We start from the raw sequence: 18,536 nt of genomic DNA, 5'->3' as shown, positions 1-18,536 counted from the left end.
GCCGGTGGGTCTCCTGCCTTCAATCCGACAGTGCCACCCCAGCAGGCAGAATGACCACGCAAGCAGGACATCAGACCGGTTTCCACTCTTAATTCCCAGTGGCTTTCAGCGCATATGGAATCCATGCACTGCTCTGGCCCACGATTGCTGGCCCCTGACCTCATCTCCTTCCTTTCCCTCTGTGGCCTGGGGGGTTCCTGTCTCGGGACCTCTGCACTCGCTGATTCTGCTCTCTGGGAATCTGCCCATGTCTGGGTCATTCTTGCTTTAAGGTCTCAGAGTCCCCTCCACGGAGAGGCTCTCCCTGCCCTCGTTACTGCCCTCATGTCCTACTTGTTGGTTCTGAAAGAGCAGGTCTCCAGTTTGTTGACTGCTTATTGTCCAACGGCCTCAGGCGCTCAATATCGTAAATAGAATGAACAAACGAGGGGCCAGGCCTGGGGCAGGGGCAGACGCCGCCTCTGGGGGTCTCGCTTACCTTGCGGTAGTTTGCACGTGCGTCCTTGAATCGCTGGCTCAGGCTGCTAATGCGATCCAGCACTAGGCGCCAGACCAGGTAGTTCTGCAGGGTCCTGTGGCAGGACGCAGAGGGCAGGGGACAGGACGGAGGAGTGGGGTTTGGATATGGCTTGTGGGCTCATGGCCAGCAGGTTCCACCCAGAGCAAGGGGCTCAGGGCAGTGGAGAAAACCTCCAAGACAGCCTCCCAGATACTGCCTCTGCCCCGGCTGCTTGAAATGCCCAAGGAGGGGTTCACATCTCTAATGTAAGGCTCCATTGGCCACTAAAATTTAACCCCCTCGTGCCCCTCACGCCGCAGGGTAAATGCTCTATGGGATCCTCTCCTGAGAGGTGGAGCTGATGGGGATGGGGAGAGACCAGGGGCAAAGACACTGGGGCCTCTTGAGACCTTCCCTGGCCTCACCTGGCTGAATAGATGTCGATGATGCCTTCAAGGTTATGGAGGTACGGGATGCCGTAGACCACCACTTCTTCTTTTGGCAGCAGCTTGATTTTGACAGAGGATAGCACAGATTGTATGAAGAGAGTCCAGTTAAATCCCTGGGGAAAGAGGGTGTGGAGAGAAAGAAGTAGAGAGAGAGAGACGTAGACACAGTTCCTGGGTGTCCAGGAACCCAGCCCCCATCAAAGATGTTCAAGAAATAAGAGAGGAGGTGCAGATAATCAGAGTCAGGAAAAAGGTGACTGACATTACTACAGAGCCTACAGACTGAGAAGATAAGAGTTATGGCAATATATCTGAAAACCAAAGTGTAATGGGAAAACTCCTGGAAAAACAGAACTTAGCAAAAATGAAATAAGAAGAAATGAAAAAATAAATAGAAAATAGAAATACTTTTATAAGCAATAAACTGGATCTTTAAAATATTCTCACATACAAATTTCCAGACCCATCTGGCTTTCCCAGTGGCTACTATCTGACATTTAAGGACTACCAATCTTACTTAAACTTTCTAGAGAAGAGAAAAAGCAAAACTCCTTTTCAACTTGATTTATGAGGCTAAGAATAACCTTAATACCAAAATAAGGATATTACAAGAAGAGAAAATAATAGACCAATCTCAATTATGATCATTGATACAAAAATTCTAAGCAAAATTTTACCAAATAGAATTCATCCACACCTATATAAAATGGATAATACATTACAGCCAAATTAGATTTATTAAAGGAATTCAAGTTTGGTGTCACATTTGAAAATCAAGTCAATATAATTCACTATAACTGAATAAAGGAGAAAAATCATATGATAATTTCAATAGATGCAGACAGACATTTAATAAAATTTGCTACCTATTCATGATAAAAACTCTTAGCAGACTAGAAATAGAAGATAAATTCCAAAATCTGATAAAGGGAATCTACAAAACATCTACAAAACACTCTACAGCAAACATGAAATTTTTTTTCTGAAAACAACTTTTAGGCTGAATCAGATTTTCTTTTTTAATTAAAGATTGGCCCTGAGCGAACATCTGTTGCTGATCTCTTTTGTTCCTCCTTGTCCCCCAAACCTCCCAGTGCATAGCTGTATATCGTAGTTGGATATCAGGCTCATCAGGCCTCAGCATGGCCTGATGAGCGGTGCCATGTCTGTGCCAGGATCCGAACCAACGAAACCCCGGGCTGCCAAAGTGGAGAGTGCAAACTTAACCACTCGGCCACGGGGCTGGCTCGCAAACACTTAATGGTGAAATGTTGGAAGCTTTTCTTCTGAGATCAGGAAGGAAACAGGACGTCTACTGTCATGACTTCAGCATTAGGCTGAACGTCTGAGCCAGGTCAATGAGGCAAAAAAAACCCCCAAATAAAATCAGTAAGTGTTGAAAGGGAAGGACATGATTCTGTGTGCGTGAAATCTGAAAGGATCTACAGATAAAGCGTCAGCACTAATCCGTGCATTGAGTAAAGACGTTGTATACAAGGTCACACTTTTGTGTGCTAGCAACAAGCAATAAGATAAACTACAAAATGACACTATTTACAGTAATATAAAAAAACAAACACCTAGGAATAAATCCAGTGAAAAAAATGTAAGGCTTTGAAATAGAAAACTATAAAATTTATTGAGGGAAATGAAAGCAAGCATAAATATACGCAAGTGTCTATCAGGGTCATGGATTGGGAGACTCAACATTATGAAGATGTTGATCTTCCCCAGACTGATGCTTAGATTGAAAGAATCCCCGTCAAAATCTCAGTAGGTTTTTTTGTGTGGAATTGGCTAGGTACTGCTATGTTTTATAAGAAAATGTAAAAGGCCTAGCGTAATCAAGAGATTCTTAAAGAACAAAGTTGTTAGGCTTTCTCTCGGATGTCAAGACTGGTTGTGAAGCTATAGCGGCGGGCATGGTGGGTGGCTGGCACACGGACAGACAGACCAATGGATCAGAAGAGAGTTCAGAAACACACACACGTGCACATACGTGTGGACCTAAACACGCACACATGAACACAGGCACACACAGACACACATACAGACACTCACACAGAAGCTTGATTTAACACAGGTGGCCGTGGCTCAGGGAGAGTCTTTCCAATAAATGGTGCTGGGTCATCCGGACACCCATAAGGAAGAAATGAAACTTGCTTCACTGCACTCCATATGAAAAATCAACTCAAGGTAGATTGCAGACCCAGCCGACCTTGGGGGTAGGCGAAGATTTCTTAAGCAGGACACAAAGAACACCAGCCATAAAGTAAAGACTGACCCATCTTTGATAGGTTGATAAATTGGACTACTTTAAAACCTCCTTTGAAAATAAAAAGAGCTATTATCAGAGTGACAAAGCAAGCTTCCGGTGTAGAGGACATTTGCTCCACATCAACTGACCAAGGGGTGAAGCCGACGTGTACAGAATGCTAAAAAGCAATGAGAAGGCAGACACCCCAGCAGGGCAGACGGCAGGAGACTTGAGGGCCACCGGTGGCCAGTCAGCATGAAACCGTGCTCAGCTTTCCCGGCCGTCAGGGAGAGTCAAATTCAGCCCAGGTGAAATCCCACAGCACATACACCAGAATGGCAAGGAGGAAAGGAAGGGACACTCCAAGCACCGGCCAGCAGGGTCCGCACACCACTGTCAGGGAGCGTAAATCTGTACACAGACCTGGGGGAGAGGTCTGGCATTGTCTACTCAAGTTGAATGTACGCCAGTCCTGTGACCTGGCCCTCTCATTCCAGGGGCGAACCTAACAAAAATGCACACACGTGCGTGTCAAGGGAGTGCACAAGAATGAGCACAGCTACATTCTTCGGGAAAGTCCAGAACTGGAACTGACCGAGAGGTCCAACAAGAGCAGGATGGGGCATTAACTGTTGGGAGTTGTCAGAACTGGTTACACGGCAAGCGGGACAAGTAGAAGGGGGCTCCGTGCCGAGGCAAGACGGGACGCAGCCTCACCCACACAAGGAGAACCTAGGAAGCCCCATGTGAGCGAGCACGGCACGTGGTGGGAGAAGCTGGTGGTGGCTGCTTTGGGGAGGCGGGCGGGGGAAGGGGCGTGAGGTGGGTGTCAGAAGTGGCTTAATGAGGCCAGACCCGTGGCTTAGTGGTTAAGTTCCCGTGCTCTGCTTCAGTGGCCCAGGGTTTCGCTGTTTCGGATCCTAAGTGAGGACGTGGCACCGCTCATCAGGTCATGCTGAGCGGGCGTCCCACATGCCAGAACTAGAAGGACCCACAACTAAAATATACAACTAGGTACTAGGGGGCTTTGGGGAGAAGGAGGAGGAGGAGGAGATTGGCAATAGATGTTAGGTCAGGTGCCAATTTGAAAAAAAAAAAAGAAGTGGCTGAAGTCCTGATCTGAGGAGGGGCTCTGTGGACGTGCTCACTTTGTGCCAGTTCTAAGCGTTTATAGGGCATTATAAACCAAACACCCCAAACCCTGGGTTCTCAGCCCCACCACCCCAACCTGCTCCCGTGCCCACCCCACGGCAACTTCAGGCCACGTGAGTCCTCCTTCTCTCGCTTCCCTTATTTGGTCCGTTTGCAGATCTGTGGGTTCTAGCCTCCAGATAAACCTGGAAGGCACCCCTCTCACCACTTCCGTCACCACTCATCCCAGGGCCACCATCCCTGCCCGGGGGGCACTGCAGCCTCCGATGAGTCTCCCTGCTTCTTGCCCCTGTCCCCTTCAGCTTGTCTCCTCGGGGGCCAGATCCTCGTGGATGAGAGTCAAGTCTTGTCCCTTCTGTGGCCCAAACCATCTCACGCAACATCAACGCCAGTGCCCTGACGGTCCGACGCTGTCCGCCCTTCACCTGCCCGGCTTCTTCTTGCCTCCGGCCGCCTGCAGGCCCTGCCTTGGGACCTTGGCACTCGCCTTCCTGTCCCTGCTGCACTGGAGCACAGCTCCAGGCGGGGTTTGCCTGCTTGGTTCGCTGGGTGACCGTTGGGCTGCTCTGGGGACGGGGTGTCCCAGCAGGGCCCTGTGGGGACCAGCGACAAGGGAGCAGGATCCTGGGGCCACGGAGGCTTCTGGACACCAGGTGCTGTGAGCCCCTGGCAGGGTCCTCCTCCCTCTGACTTTGGGTCCTGTCCCCTCACCCCTGTCCTCATCCCTCTGACTTTGGGTCTGTCCTCACCCCGTCCTCCTCCTTCTGACTTTGAGTCTATCCTCACCCCATCCTCCTCCCTGTGACCTTGGGTCCTGTCCCCTCACCCCTGTCTTCCTCCCTCAAACTTTGGTCCTGTCGCCACCCCGTCCTCATCCCTCTGACTTTGGGTCCTGTCCCCACCCCTGTCCTCTTCCCTCTGACTTTGGGTCTGTCCCCACCCTCGCCCTCCTCCCTCTGACTGGGCCCTCAGCTGGCCATGGCTAGAACTTCATTTCTGCCCCTCCTTCTGCAGGAGGAGGCCCCTTGAGGCTGGCCACTCAGGTCAGTCAGGGCCCTGAGTGAGTTTGGGGGGGCTCCCCCTCCCCTCGCTGGGCTGCTCCTGCCCAGCCCCCAGCCCCTAAGCATGAGGCCTGGCCCCTGGGGAGGGGAGGGCGCCTGGGTCTGTGGCAGGCAGAGCCATGGAGCAGAGCCAGGCCGGGGTTCTGAGCAGGACTTGGGGACAGAGGGCCCTGGGTTGGGGTCTCCCTAACTCGGGCGAGTCAGCAGCCCCTCCCAGCCTGTTTCCTTCTTGGAAAAGTGGGGTCATTGCAGCAGCCACCTCACAGATAGGGTGTCCTTGTGTCCCTAGACAACCCAGTTGACACCTGCTGTCCTGATGTGAAAGTGTCCAGGTTTGGGTGACCAGTTACATGGCCCCCTGCTCAGGGATGGGCGTATTTTTAAGGCTTAAACGAGAGAGGCGGGGTGGTGAGGGTGGCCGGGGCTCACCTTCAGGCCAAACTTGTTCTGGAGCTCCTCCAGGTCCATCCTGTGGTACAGGGCTGTGACGTCGTGCCTCTCCTCCTGGGGGGCTGTGGCCTGCACCCGGTGCCAGGCAGTCACGTGGGAGACAGGGGTGGCCAGGGCCCAGGTACCACCCCCCTACCATGGGACACAGTCTCACGTTCGCCAGCTGCGTCTCCAGCTCCAGCACCTGCACCATGTCCTGCCACACCAGGTGGCTGTCCTTGGGCAGCTTCATGTCTGCCCGCAGCATCGTGGCCACCGACACCATGAACTGTAGGTAGGCTTCCCGCACCTGGGCCAAAGGACGTGGGACGGAGTCTGGAGGCCTCGGCCACCTTGGCCCCCATGGAGCTCTGTGGGATTGGGGGTGGGCATATGACATAAACAGGCCCCAGGAAGCTCACTGGGATGGGGGCGTTCCAGACTGCCCGCGCCCTCCCAGGCCGGAGCCCTCTGCTGTCGCTCACAGTCCCGGACAAGCCTGCCAGAGGGGCTGCCAGCAACGCGGGTGGACTGTGCTCCCCCCCCCAAGACCTGCGAGTTGGCCTGTAGCTTAGGCCGCCCCCAGATGGCTCGGGACTGGGTCCCCTACTCCATCCTTCTGCATATGACCCCGTGTCCCTGAGCTTCCACGACATTAGGAGACCCACTGTGCCAAGCTGCATGGCTGCATATAAAGTGCTGGGCACACAGTGGGTGGGCAGTAAAGGTCCAGGGCCATGGGGTGCCAGAATGAAGGGTGGGCTGCCCTAGCCAGGCTCCCCTCAGCCCGAGGGTCCGGAATTGGGTCCTGAGGATGTCTGCCCTTCTGGACCTGCCTTCTTCACCCTTCATCCTGGGAGGAGCTTTCCTTGTTGCGGGAGGAGCCACAGAGGCCACCTCCTTGGGTTTCTCATTCCTTGGCATCAGGCTGGGCTGATGCCCCCAGGCCAGTCTCGCTGGCAGCTGCTGGGTCTGATCCAGGGCTGTTGGGCTTGAGGCCTCCAGGTGCCCCAGTCCCTGCTACTCTGAGGGAGGTTCCTCGATCTGGTTCTCTCAGCCCCTTGGCCCCACTCCACAGCTTCTTTTGGCCACACTGGTCTTTTCTCCTGGCTGGATCCATCCTTCACAGCCTAACTCAGAGCCTGCCTGCTCCAGGAGGCCCACCATATTGCTTCCCCATCATTTCTCACCTCCTGCCTTTTCACTTTGGCTCCCTGTCCTTCCTTCCCTGGCTCTTCCCTCCAAATCCCGCAGCCCGGGTCCTGCCTGCCTTGCCACTATTTGGTTCCTCGTCTCTCTCCTCGCTTGACGCAGGAGCAGAATGGCTAAGGGAGCAACCCAGGGCCGGGCGGCCTGCTTTCAGACCCCTCTGGGCCCCACCGGCCACGTGGACTGCAGTCCTGCGCCCATGGGCTGTGAATGGCAGGGTGTGCCCCCTGGGGCTGCCAGGCCGAGCCGCGCTTGTCCCTGAGCCTGGCATCGGGTGTTTAGGGACACTCCCTATGACAGCGGTAAAGGCGGAGGTGCCCGCCTGCGTCCCCAGCCCTCAGCGCTGGGCCTGTGCCCCGCAGGTGCTCACAGAGGCTGGACGTGGGGGCGTGGGCCAGGTGATGCGTGGAGAGCTGGGCCACAGGTGGGCCCTGAGGTGGCAGCAGGAGGGCACCCAGAGCAGAGGGGCAGGCTGAGAAGTCCAGGGGCGCTGGGGTCCAGCCCAACTCACCTTCCGGTTGTGGCCCTCATTGAAATAGTACTCCCGCGATGGCATGCCCAAGGTGGGCTGGTCTATCTGGAGACACAGAGGGTGTGAACCTGGGTGAAGAGTGGGGGTCCCCACAGCCTGGCTGAGGCGGGCAGCCCCCCCACCGACTGTGCCCAGCGGGAACACGGGCTCCACCTGGAGGGGGCGATGCTGGAGAGTGGGCAGGTGCCCAGCCCCACTCTGTGAGTGCTGGGCGAGAGCTGCCAGGCTGGGCCTCAGGTGGCTGAGTGGGTGCAGGCCACCCGTGGGACCTGGAAGCGCCCTCGCCCTCCCAGAGTGGTGTGGACATTCACCATGCGGCCTCTCTTTGGCCTGCTAGCTGTTGCCAGTGGTGGCTCTCAGAGGTCAGCCATCCTGCCCTGGTGCCAAAGGCCTGGACGGTCCTGAGAATCAGCTCAACACCTGGGCCAGCCCTTCTCATCAGGACCTCTCTCATCAGGACCCCGTTCGTGGAGGTGGGGCCCCCAAATCACAGACTTGGACGAGAGCAGGGCCCCAGGAGCACGCTGGGTCTCGCCTGCCCCCTCTGGCCACGGCCTTGCCATCTCCCCGCTGTGCTGTGAGAGCCCCCAGCCAGGCACGGGGACCCGGCCTACCCCGGCCCCCCAGCACGGCTCGTACGTAGATGATGTGGCGGCTGGAGTTCTGGTCGTCGTTCCAGATGAAGAGGTCGATGAGGACACGCCTGTTGAACTGCGTGTTCATCACGGCCAGCTGCTGCTCCAGCTCCCACCTGGGGCCTGGGGGTCAGTGCCCCATGCTGGAGACCGCTGGGCCCCGGGGTCCAGCCCAGCCCTCATCGGACGGTGAGTCCCCGCCTCTGAGCCCAGAGCTCAGGGGACGTGGGGAACCTCTGCCCAGCTCAGGGAGGTGAGCACACTTGTGGGCCTTGGAGGCTGGGGAACCCTGGGACGCGCATCCCCAAATAGTCCACTGGGGACAGCAGGGCCCTGAGAGCAGCGCTGTGTGCCCGAGGCTGCCAGCTTCTTGGTGCGCCCCGTGCATCTACCTGGGGTTGAGGTGGGGGCAGAGTGCAGAGAGCAGAGCACACGCCCAGAGCCGGGAGCCCTCGGTCTGGGAAACCAGTCCTCCCTACGGCTCGGGAAGGGACCCCCTCTGCAGGACTGGAGGGGGCCAGCCACAGGGAGCCTGCCAACAGCAAATGCCCCAGCACCGGCCTGGATGGGTGCACCCTCAGCTGCCACCAGGCCCTAGCTTTCCTTACCGACGGTGTCGTTCCACTTGTCCATGGCCACTGGCCAGCCACCCACCACCTCTAAGATGTCCAGCAGGGGCTTAGAGCCTCGATCCTCTATGACACCTGAGAAGGGAAGGAGTGGTCACTCACCCAGACGCCTGGTGGGTGTGACACTGCCATCACACAGACCCGGGGGACACCGCGTGTCCAGTGCACAGCCCACCCCTCTCGTCAGACTCTGTAGCACAGGTCCCAGAAGGGCCCGGAAAGAGTGGAGACAGGACGCAAGCATGAAAGGGCCTGAGGATTGATGAAAGTGTGGGAGCCACCAGGACAGAGTGCGGGCGGGGGGACAGGCCTGGGAGCTGCAAGCAGGTGAGCATGGGGGGGTGAGTGAGCCACTGAGGGAGGCCCTGTGGCCACTAGCAGGAGAGGCTGAGAGCCACCCAGGGGTGCTCAGAAAGGGGCAGGAACTGGCGGCCCTGGGCGCTCTGGAAGGGGACGGTGGGGCACGAATTCAGGGCCAGACTAGGGGAGCTCTGGCATCATGGCCAAACATGCCGATGGAGTGTAAGACTGACTTCTCCCGGCAGCCATGATCAGGCAGGAAGCTTAGGAGAATTTCACTCAAAAACAAAGTGAAGGCGGGATGAAGGTGGGAATGCAGAGTCAAACGAGGGGAGCCGGCCCAGGGGGAAAGGGCCCTCAGGGCAGGCAGGGGCAGGGCGGGCAGTGGCAGGGAGGCCGGCCACCTCACTTGATCTGGCCAGACTCAAAGGCAGGCAGGGGAGGGGAGCTTCATGGTGGAGAAAAGGGGGCTCCAGGAGCGCCCCGAGGGGGCTGAGGGCCCAGGAAGCTGGGGGCACTGACAGGAAGTGGGCATCCTGCATGACTGGCCGGGGCACGCTTGGCTTTCTCTGGCTGGCCCTTGGTTGGAAGTGGGGAGAAAACTCAGGGAAGCTGCCAGCAGTGGATCACACACAGAGATACATGCACACACATGCACATGTGTACACACACACACGCACACATCCACACCACATACACTGACAGAGATTCTTTGCTTGACCCATGTTAGTCAGGCCCCTGCACCTTCTGCTGGGCCCATCTGTGCACTTCCTTGTAAAATCCAGTTTCAGCAAGAACCCTCCACCCTGGATATCTGAGCTGGTCCCCACCCCCTCCACCCCCAGGTGCCTTTCACCAAGACGCCTGTCGGGGGGCTCAGCCAGAATCCCACTCACCCCTGATGTTACGCTTAGTCATCTTCCATCCGCTGCCCCCAACCCTGCTCCTTGGCTACAAACCCCAACTTGCCCCTGCTGTATTCAGAGCTGAGTGCGAGCTTCCTCCCCCACTGCGGTGGTCCTCATGTCACAATGGTCCAGAAGGAAGTCTGCCTGACCGTCTTTAACAAGTGTCACAAATATTGTTTTTGTTTAACAATACACAATACACATATGCACATACATGCATACATGCACACACACACACACACACACACACACACACACACAGCATTCCCTGGGACCCCCAGGCAGGCCCCTCACTGTCTTCCTCCTGCCTGAACAGAACGTGGCCTGTGCTGGGGTCAGGGTGTGCGTGGGGTCACAGGCAGCTGCAGCAGGTCCATGCCCCACGGGGAGCCTGGACCCGCTGGCCAGGTGGGGGGCAAAGCACACAATCCTCTGGCATGAGTCCACTGTGGTAGGCTGCAGGGGCTGTGGGGTCCTGGAGCTGAACGGGGTTCTGGTAGGGGCAGCCCCAGGGGCCAGCCCCCGCCTTGGCCCCTCCCCGCAGCCCCACCCGCACTCACTCTCGTTCATGCAGGAGCGGTACAGAATCTTGGCCTTCCGCACGGCCGGCCGGTCCTTGCCGTTGGAATTCTCCAGCACCGCTGTGGGCAGAGGAGAAAGCTAGACAGAGGCCTGAGGTGGCTGCTGGGGGCCAGGTCAAAGGTTCTCGTGCCTCACGCGCTCATTGGGAGGGGTCCCTCTGCCGTGCTGGGCCTTTATCCGGGGCGACTCCCTCTCCCCTGTGCCCACCGGACAGAGGAGAGCTCAGTAGGCCGTCCCTCAGCCCCCCACTGCCCGCCCACAAGAGCAGCAGATGCACAGCCTCCCCCTGCTCCAGCCCTCACGGTGGCGGCTGCTCCCACCTTTGAGGATGACCTCCAGCTCATCTCGAAGGATGTCGAAGACACTGTAGCGGGAGTTGGTCTCAGGGATCACGTGGCGCCGCAGCCAGCCTCCGCACGCGTACTCGTAGAAGTCGTCACACGGTTCCTTGGACGCGTCCATGTTCTGGATAATCCTGGCGGCTGCTCGTTCCCAGGGGTGGAGAGGAAGAGGGGAGACCCAGCTGTGGGCGGCCCCGTGGATAGTCGGATGTTCGGTGGCAGCTGTGTGCTCCTGGGAGCATCGGTCCCCCCTCTGAGCCTCAGGGAGGTCAGCAGTGAGGGGTTCAAGTTCTGGGTCTACCACTTATGAGCCACACGACCTCGAACTCCCCTGCCCTCTCTGATCCTCCATTTTCACATCTGCAAATCTGGGACGGCAGCAGTGGGACAAGAGGGCCGAGGTGATGGGCTGGGGCTGCCCGGCTCACAGGAGCGCTCAGCTGGTGGCCCTGCCCCCGTGAGCCCCCCGCCAGGGTCTTTCACCCCCACACTGCCCCTGGAGTCCCCTTACTTGTCAGTGTACTGGGGGGGCAGCACCCGGGACCCCCACCCAGGACCCTCCCTTGAATTCTGTTCTGCTTGACTGGAACCTCACAGGAGGCACGACCGTGGGCACCCATCCACGACCCCAACGTGGGCAGAAAAAATGCATTTCTGAGTTTTCTCGATTGTGTTTCTTCACATCGTTTTCACCACTTTTTCTCATCTGCAAATAGCAGATACGCCCCCAGTTTATAGGCAGGTTCCTGGGAGGGATCCTGAGAGAGGATGCGTGTACGCCAGCCCTTTCTGTGAATGCAGGAGACAGCCCCGGGGTCCCCGTGCTGTGCCCTCCAGGCCACAGGGGCCTCAGGGGCACAGGGGTGGCTTCCCAGGGGGGTGCGGGGGGTGAGAAATCAGAGCAGCACCCGCCTCCTCCCCCCACTGCCGAGTCCCCACCTGTGTGCAGGGCCCAGGTCAGCCCACAGGCCCATAGCCATGTCTCGGGGCTGCCCCCTTGGGCTCAGGCAGGCCTGTGCCAGCATCGCCGGGAGCCCCGGCCCCTGGGCCAGCTGTGTAGGTGGAGGGAAGGGGCTTACCTGCCATCACACAGCCAGGGGTGGTGCAGATTTCGTCCAAGTCCTTGGGCCCTTTGACGGCTGCGGGCAAGGAGCGGCGTGAGCGCGTGGAGAGGCCGGGTGGGTATAGGTGGGCAGGGTGGGGTGGGTGGCTGCAGGTTGGAGGATGGGGCACAGGAGGGGTGGGGGCACAGGGTGAGGCCGGGTGGGGTAAGTCTGCTGTGTGTGGGGGGTCAGGCTTCAAGGCCACCTCTAGCCCCTGTGGGTGGACCAGCCTTGGGCCCTGAGGGCAGGTCTGGAGGACAGCCCACATCTTCCCGGGTGGCCCAGGCCGGGGTCCTAAAGTGCGGTGAGCCTCATTCTGGCCCGACCCCTGCAGTGACCTGGGAGCCCCTTTATGCCCGCTGCCTCCACTGACCCCCACAGCTGCCCCAGGCCCCCAGGGGTGAAGCCGGCCATTCTGCCCTCCCGCCTGTCTGCCCAGCCAGCTCTCGCCCTGTCAGGGGCCAGCTCCTCAGGCAGCCTTCCTGTGCTGCCCCTCTCAGCACACCCCTGCCCCCAGCACCGGCTGGTTGTGGAAATGTGCACCTGCCTGGCCTCGGGGGCAGTGCCCAGAGCCTGCGGTGCCACGGAACTTGTGCGGGTTCCCGCCCCCAGGGAGCATCCTGCATCCAGCGGGTGCTCATGACTGTGTCCCTGCCACCGTCTTCTCTTCCCTGGGGACTCTGGCTGCCCCAGGCAGGGCCCCGCCCTCCTGCCACACACCCTGGCCTGCTGTGGAACCCGGCCCAGCCGCGGGCTCCCTGCCCTGCCACAGAGGGCCAGACCGCCCGGGGTGTTTACAGGGGAGGCAGGGCTACCTCGGGGCTTTCGTTCTATAATGCTCTTCTCTTCCTTTGAGAAGCGAAGCCAGCCGGTAGAGAGCGGCAGCTGCTTCCCTGGGGAGAAACACAGCATTCAGCTCTCGGGCCTCCAGCCGCTGCTCCTCCAGGCACCTTGGGACCTCCTTGGGACGGCACTGGCATTCTCCTGCAGGGCTGGGTGCTCCAGGCGCTCGCTGCATGGGGAGGCCCCTCCCCATCTAGCGGGGGCTGGTCACCAGGGAACCAAGACGACACAGGGCCGCAGCACAGCTCATCTCTGAGGGCGGGGAGGGCCTCCTTGCCCCAACCCCCAGCCCCCACCATCTGCTGGGCCCAGTGGGTTCCTGAGGCAGGACCGCCTGTCCCCTAAACAAGTCCCCTCTGATGTCCTCTTCTACCTTGGGGTCATGGGCACCCCATGCAAGATGGGTGGCTCCTGGCGCCCTGCCAGCAGGAACAATAGGCTCCTTTGGGGAAAGGATGTCTTGTGGAGGGGTCATTTCCTGACCCACTGGCCACCCACAGCTCCAGCCCTTCCACCTGCACTTTCTGCTGAAGCTGCAGAGCCACCCTGCCTCCATCCTTGCACCGCATGGGGCAGGGGCCGGGCACTGCGTGGTCAGCATCGGGAGCTTCCGTGGCAGGCTGTCAGCTCTGCCTGGAGAGGGGCTTGGGGGGCAAAAGGGCAAGGTGGAGGGAAGGGGGAGGCGAAGGTCCAGGGAGAGGGCACGCCAGGCCTGGCCACCTTCAGACCTGGCTTATGGGTGAATTTCCCCACCCGAGAGGCACACGGAGGGAACAGGGGCTCGTCCAGGCCAGGGCTGGGGGCAGGGCTGGGACCTGGTTCAGCCCTGGCTGCAAAGACTGCAGAGACTGTGGGGAGCCCTGAAAATGTTGGGTGTTGCCTGGGGTCCTGGCCATTCAAGGGAACATTTATGAAACGTGATCTGGGGTGCGTGGGGAGAGGTGTTTCTCTTCCACCTGCTGATTGCTGCTCTTCCCATCTGCCACTCGTTTGTCCATTGATCCAATATTTGTTGATTATTACGAGCCAGCCTGGTGGTGGGCACTGAAGGTTCAGATAAGGGTCTGACACGGGCCCCACCCTCACAGAGCCCCATGCAGTGGAGACAGAAGGAAATTGCTGCAGGATACATATATTAACACAAACTGTTTAAAGGGAAATCTGAGCTTCAGAGAAGAGAAGGACAGTGCCGCAGATCAGAAACAGAAACGAAGTGATAAGTGGTGCTGTCATGGCTGCCCCATGGGGGCTTGCCAATCTCAGGAACCCAGAGCCTCGGGAAAAGGAGCTAGACCCTGGACCTCAAAGGGCAGCACCCTCAGTGAAAGAGTGGACTGGAAGGACCTCTGACCTCTGGCCCAAGAGAGGACCAGGCGGAGAAGGGATTTCTGTTTCCGATTAGGATGCAGAAAGTCTAAACAAGACTGTGGCTCCCACCCTAACAAGCTGTGGAAGTGACAACACGAGAGCTTTTAGAAGCCCACCACAAAGCTGAGGGCACAGAGCCCTCGTGAGCCGGAGCCCAGAAACGGGTGAGCCCTTCCCAGGAGAGGAGGGACCTATGGCTGCTGTCACCTCTGGCTTCCACTAGACAGGAGGAGGGCAGACTCCTCTGGAAGGAGAGCTGAAGCTGGAGGAAGTTTTAACAAGCCTTTCACACCCGCATGTGGGCAGGCGTGAGGGACTGGGGTTGCCAGGAGCCCCCAGCAGAGGGTGCATCTGCACCCACCCGCAGTCCTTTATCATGGGGCCTGCCCTGAGTGCACACTGGGGGTGCCTGAAGGCAGGTGCAGGGCAGGGGAGCTGCGTGAAATCCTCCCACATGGAAAGCAGGCAATATGGGCCACATAAGTTATAGGGTCTTACACAAAAGATGGAAAACGTATGTAGATATACGGTAAATCTTACCAGATCAATGGAAATGATAGAAAAGAACTGAATGGAAATGCAACTCAAGAAGTGAAGAATTTGTTTTATAAGTTTAACAGCACAGTGAATACAGCAAAAGAAAGAATTAGTGTCATATATAGGTCCATATAAATGATCCCATTTGAGGCACAAAGGAAAAGGAATGAAAAAACTGAACAGAGGAAAACATCTACAAAAAGCCCAGAGCTAACATTGTAGTTACTGGTGAGAGACTGGATGATGTCCCCTGAGATGAGGAAGAAAGCAAGGCTGTCGTCTCTCACCACTCCTGGTCAACATCGTCCTAAGGGTCCTGCTGGTTCAGTAAGATGAGAAAAGGAAAAAAAGGTATACAGCTAGGAAAGGAAGTAATGGGACTCTCTGTTTGCAGATGATGTGGTCTTCTACGCAGAAAATCCCAAAGAACCAAGCAAAAAACTCCCGAACTATTAAGAGGCTATACCAGGTCACAGGATCCAGCTTAATATATGAAAGTCAAATGCTTTCCTATATATTGGCAATGAATAATTAATTGGAATTTGAAATTATAGCAACAATCCATTTATAATAGCACTTAAAAATGAAAAATTTAGGTATAAATCTAATAAAATATGTGTGGGCTCTATATGCGGAAAATGACAAAACTGATGAAAACAAATCAAATATCTAAATAGATGGAGAGATAGTCTGTGTTGGTGGATTGGGAGACAATCTTATTAAAATGTCAGGTCTTCCCAACTTTATCTATAGATTCCAAATAATCCCAAAGTCCCAGCAAGCTACTCTGCTGATTTGACAAACTGATTCCAAAGTTTGTGTGGAAAGGATAAGATCTAGAATAGCCAACACAATGATGAAGAAGGATGAGGTTGGGGGCTGGCCCAGTGGCAGAGTGGTTACAATTGCATGCTCTACTTCAGTGGCCTGGGGTTCGCAGGTTTGGATCCTGGGCGTGGACCTAGCGCCGCTCATCAAGCCATGCTGCGGAGGCATCCCACATAAAATAGAGGAAGACTGGCACAGATGTTAGCTCAGGGTCAATCTTCCTCAAGCAAAAAGAGGAAGCTTGGCAACAGATGTTAGCTCAGGGTCAATCTTCCTTACCAAAAAAAAAAAAAAAGAAGAAGAAGAAGAATGAAGTTGGAGGACTCACAGTGCTTGGTTTCGATACTCACTAGAAGGCTGCGAGTAATCAAGACAGCACAGTACTGGCAAAAGAAGAGACACGCAAATCAATGGGACAGATTAGAGAGCCCAGCAATAGAGCCACGCAAATATAGTCAACCGATCTTTGACAAAGGAGCAAAGGCAATTTGATGGAGAAGGATAGCCACTCAATAAATGTCCACAATGGAACAATTGGACATCCGTATACAAAAACAAACCAAAAAATTTAGATGCAGACCTTACACCTTACACAAAAATTAATGCAAAATGAACCACAGTCATAAATATAACATAAAAAGCTATAAAGCTTCTTGAAGAAAACATAGGAGAAATTCTGCATGACCTTGGGTTTGGTGATGACTTTTAGAATACAATGCAAATAGCATGATCCATGAGAGAAAAAAATCAATGTTAGACTTTATTAAAATTAAAAACCTCTGCTCTGTGAAAGACTTGTTAGTAAAAAGATGAGATACAAACTGAAATATATGCAAACATATATCTGATAAAACATTTGTATCCAAAATGTACAAAGAATCCTTAAAACTCAACAATAAGAAAAGAAACATCCTAATTAAAAAGTGGGCGAAAGATATAAAAAGACAACTCACTAAAGAAAATACCCAGTTGGAAAATAGGCATACAAAGAATGCTTAACATCCTTTTCAATAGGAAATTGTAAATTGCAAGAATGATGAGATACTGCTATACTCCTATTAGAATGGCTAAAATGCAAAAAACTGATGATATTAAGTGCTGGTGAGGGTGTAGACAATGGGAGTGCTCACTCATTGCTGGTGGGAAAGCAAAGTGGTCTGAGCCACCTTGGAAGACAGTTGGGCAGTTTCTTATAAAACCAAAGACAGTCTTACAATATGATCCAGCAATCCCACTCCTCAGTGTTTACCCAACTGATTTACGTCTACACAAAACTTACATCTACACAAAAACCTGAATGTAAATGTTTATAGCAGCCTTATTCATAATCTCAAAAAAGTGGCAGCAACCACAATGCCCTTCAATGGGATAATGAATAAATAAACTGTATTATATCTATACAATGGAATTATTATTCAGCAATAAAAAGAAATAAACTGTCAAGCCAGAAAAAGACATGGATGCATCTAAGGTGTATATTACTAAGTGAAAGAAGTCAGTCTGAAAAAGCTACATACAGTATGATACCAATCATACTGTGACATTCTGGAAAAACAAAACTACAGAGGTAGTAAACAACGATTGCCGGGAGCGTGGCACGGGTGTGGAGTGGGGGTGGTGGATGTAGGATAGGTGACGCACAAGGGATATTTTAGGACAGGGAAACTCTTCTGCATAATACTGTAATGGTGAGCACAATATATTAAACAGTTGTCAAAACCCACAGAACTTCACAGCACAAAGAGTAAACCCTGATGTATGCAAATTAAAAAAAACATTTAGGACATTAGGGGGTCCCAGGATGAAATGCAGCCTGAGAAGCTAAATGCATCACAAGTGTATGTAATAACCTCACTGAAAGAGGTAGGGGTTGAAGGGGCTGACCTCAGTCACTTTGGAAATAAGCAGAGTCTGCAAGACTAAAGGCAAAAGGATCGGTACATAGTGCTGTACTCTAGTTGATAAAGTTGTTCCCCAAGAGAACGCAGCTGAGCAATTCTGAAACCGCTATGTCTGCATATTGGAATTGACTAAGGAAGAAAATGGGTAGCAAATGGCAGGCTTCCCACTGTTGCACCGGAAGGTTACAGACGAGCAAGGGGAGGAGGCTAGAGTGATCCACGTGGTGATGCCTTAGAGTTGGAGACATCAGCATAAACTCATCTTCAGCTTCATATAGATACAGGTTGTTACATACACAGATATTTATAGATAATGTGTATACACATGAGTTAGCACACACACACACGTCTCCTCGCCCTTCAGCAGAGTGACTGGAAGAAACAACAATTCAGTAGCAATGAATATACCTAGCACCCAGATCTTGATTTCTAACACCATTATCCAATAAAAGGAACCAGAGGTCCTTGGAGAAATGGCTGATTCTATTAACTATTCAGTTAACTAACTATTAACTGGGGCGGGAAATACACAAGATGAGCCTAGGACATCTTATAGTGTTAGGAAGTAATAAAGTACTACCCCCTCCAAAACCCCAAACCCACAGTGATGTGGGTGTGTCAAAGGGGTACAGAAGCCAACTGACAAAGCCCTCAGGAGCCAAAGTTGGATCAATTTGAGCAATAAAATAAAGTAGTATTGGATTATAACCCAAAAGTATAAATAAATATGCATGAGTTTATACTGACATCAATAAATCATTGAATAAATAAATAAATAAGGGAGAATAGACAGTTCCCCCATACAGAGGAATTCCAAGCAGTTTATGCAGCTACTTCACCTCTAAGGGTGTGGAGCATAACTCCTCACCCCTTAAGTGTGGGCTGCACATAGTGACTTCCTTTCGAAGAGGACAGTGTGGAAAGAGAGGGAAGAAAAGTAACTTCACAGTGGGAAAACCCTTGACAAACACCA

General features: G+C 54.4%; 1 protein-coding gene across 3 annotated transcripts in view; it reads right to left on the bottom strand.

Annotated features, from left to right (window-relative positions):
• MMEL1 (membrane metalloendopeptidase like 1) overlaps positions 1-18,536 on the bottom strand; it is a 36,745-nt gene that overhangs the window by 6,578 nt on the left and 11,631 nt on the right. For all 3 annotated transcript variants that reach the window (XM_070604963.1, XM_070604981.1, XM_070604971.1), the window contains exons 3-13: positions 12,902-12,979; positions 12,063-12,122; positions 10,963-11,124; positions 10,621-10,701; positions 8,832-8,927; positions 8,228-8,346; positions 7,568-7,633; positions 6,023-6,157; positions 5,848-5,937; positions 925-1,061; positions 479-572 (exon numbers count right to left, since the gene is read on the bottom strand). In XM_070604963.1, coding sequence (XP_070461064.1) covers positions 479-572; positions 925-1,061; positions 5,848-5,937; positions 6,023-6,157; positions 7,568-7,633; positions 8,228-8,346; positions 8,832-8,927; positions 10,621-10,701; positions 10,963-11,124; positions 12,063-12,122; positions 12,902-12,979 — 1,118 coding nt within the window. The remainder of the gene's footprint in view (positions 1-478; positions 573-924; positions 1,062-5,847; positions 5,938-6,022; positions 6,158-7,567; positions 7,634-8,227; positions 8,347-8,831; positions 8,928-10,620; positions 10,702-10,962; positions 11,125-12,062; positions 12,123-12,901; positions 12,980-18,536) is intronic.

The sequence above is a fragment of the Equus przewalskii genome, chromosome 2 (assembly GCF_037783145.1).
Source record: "Equus przewalskii isolate Varuska chromosome 2, EquPr2, whole genome shotgun sequence".
NCBI classification, from domain to species: Eukaryota; Metazoa; Chordata; class Mammalia; order Perissodactyla; family Equidae; genus Equus; species Equus przewalskii.
This window is presented reverse-complemented; position numbering and strand designations above follow the sequence as displayed.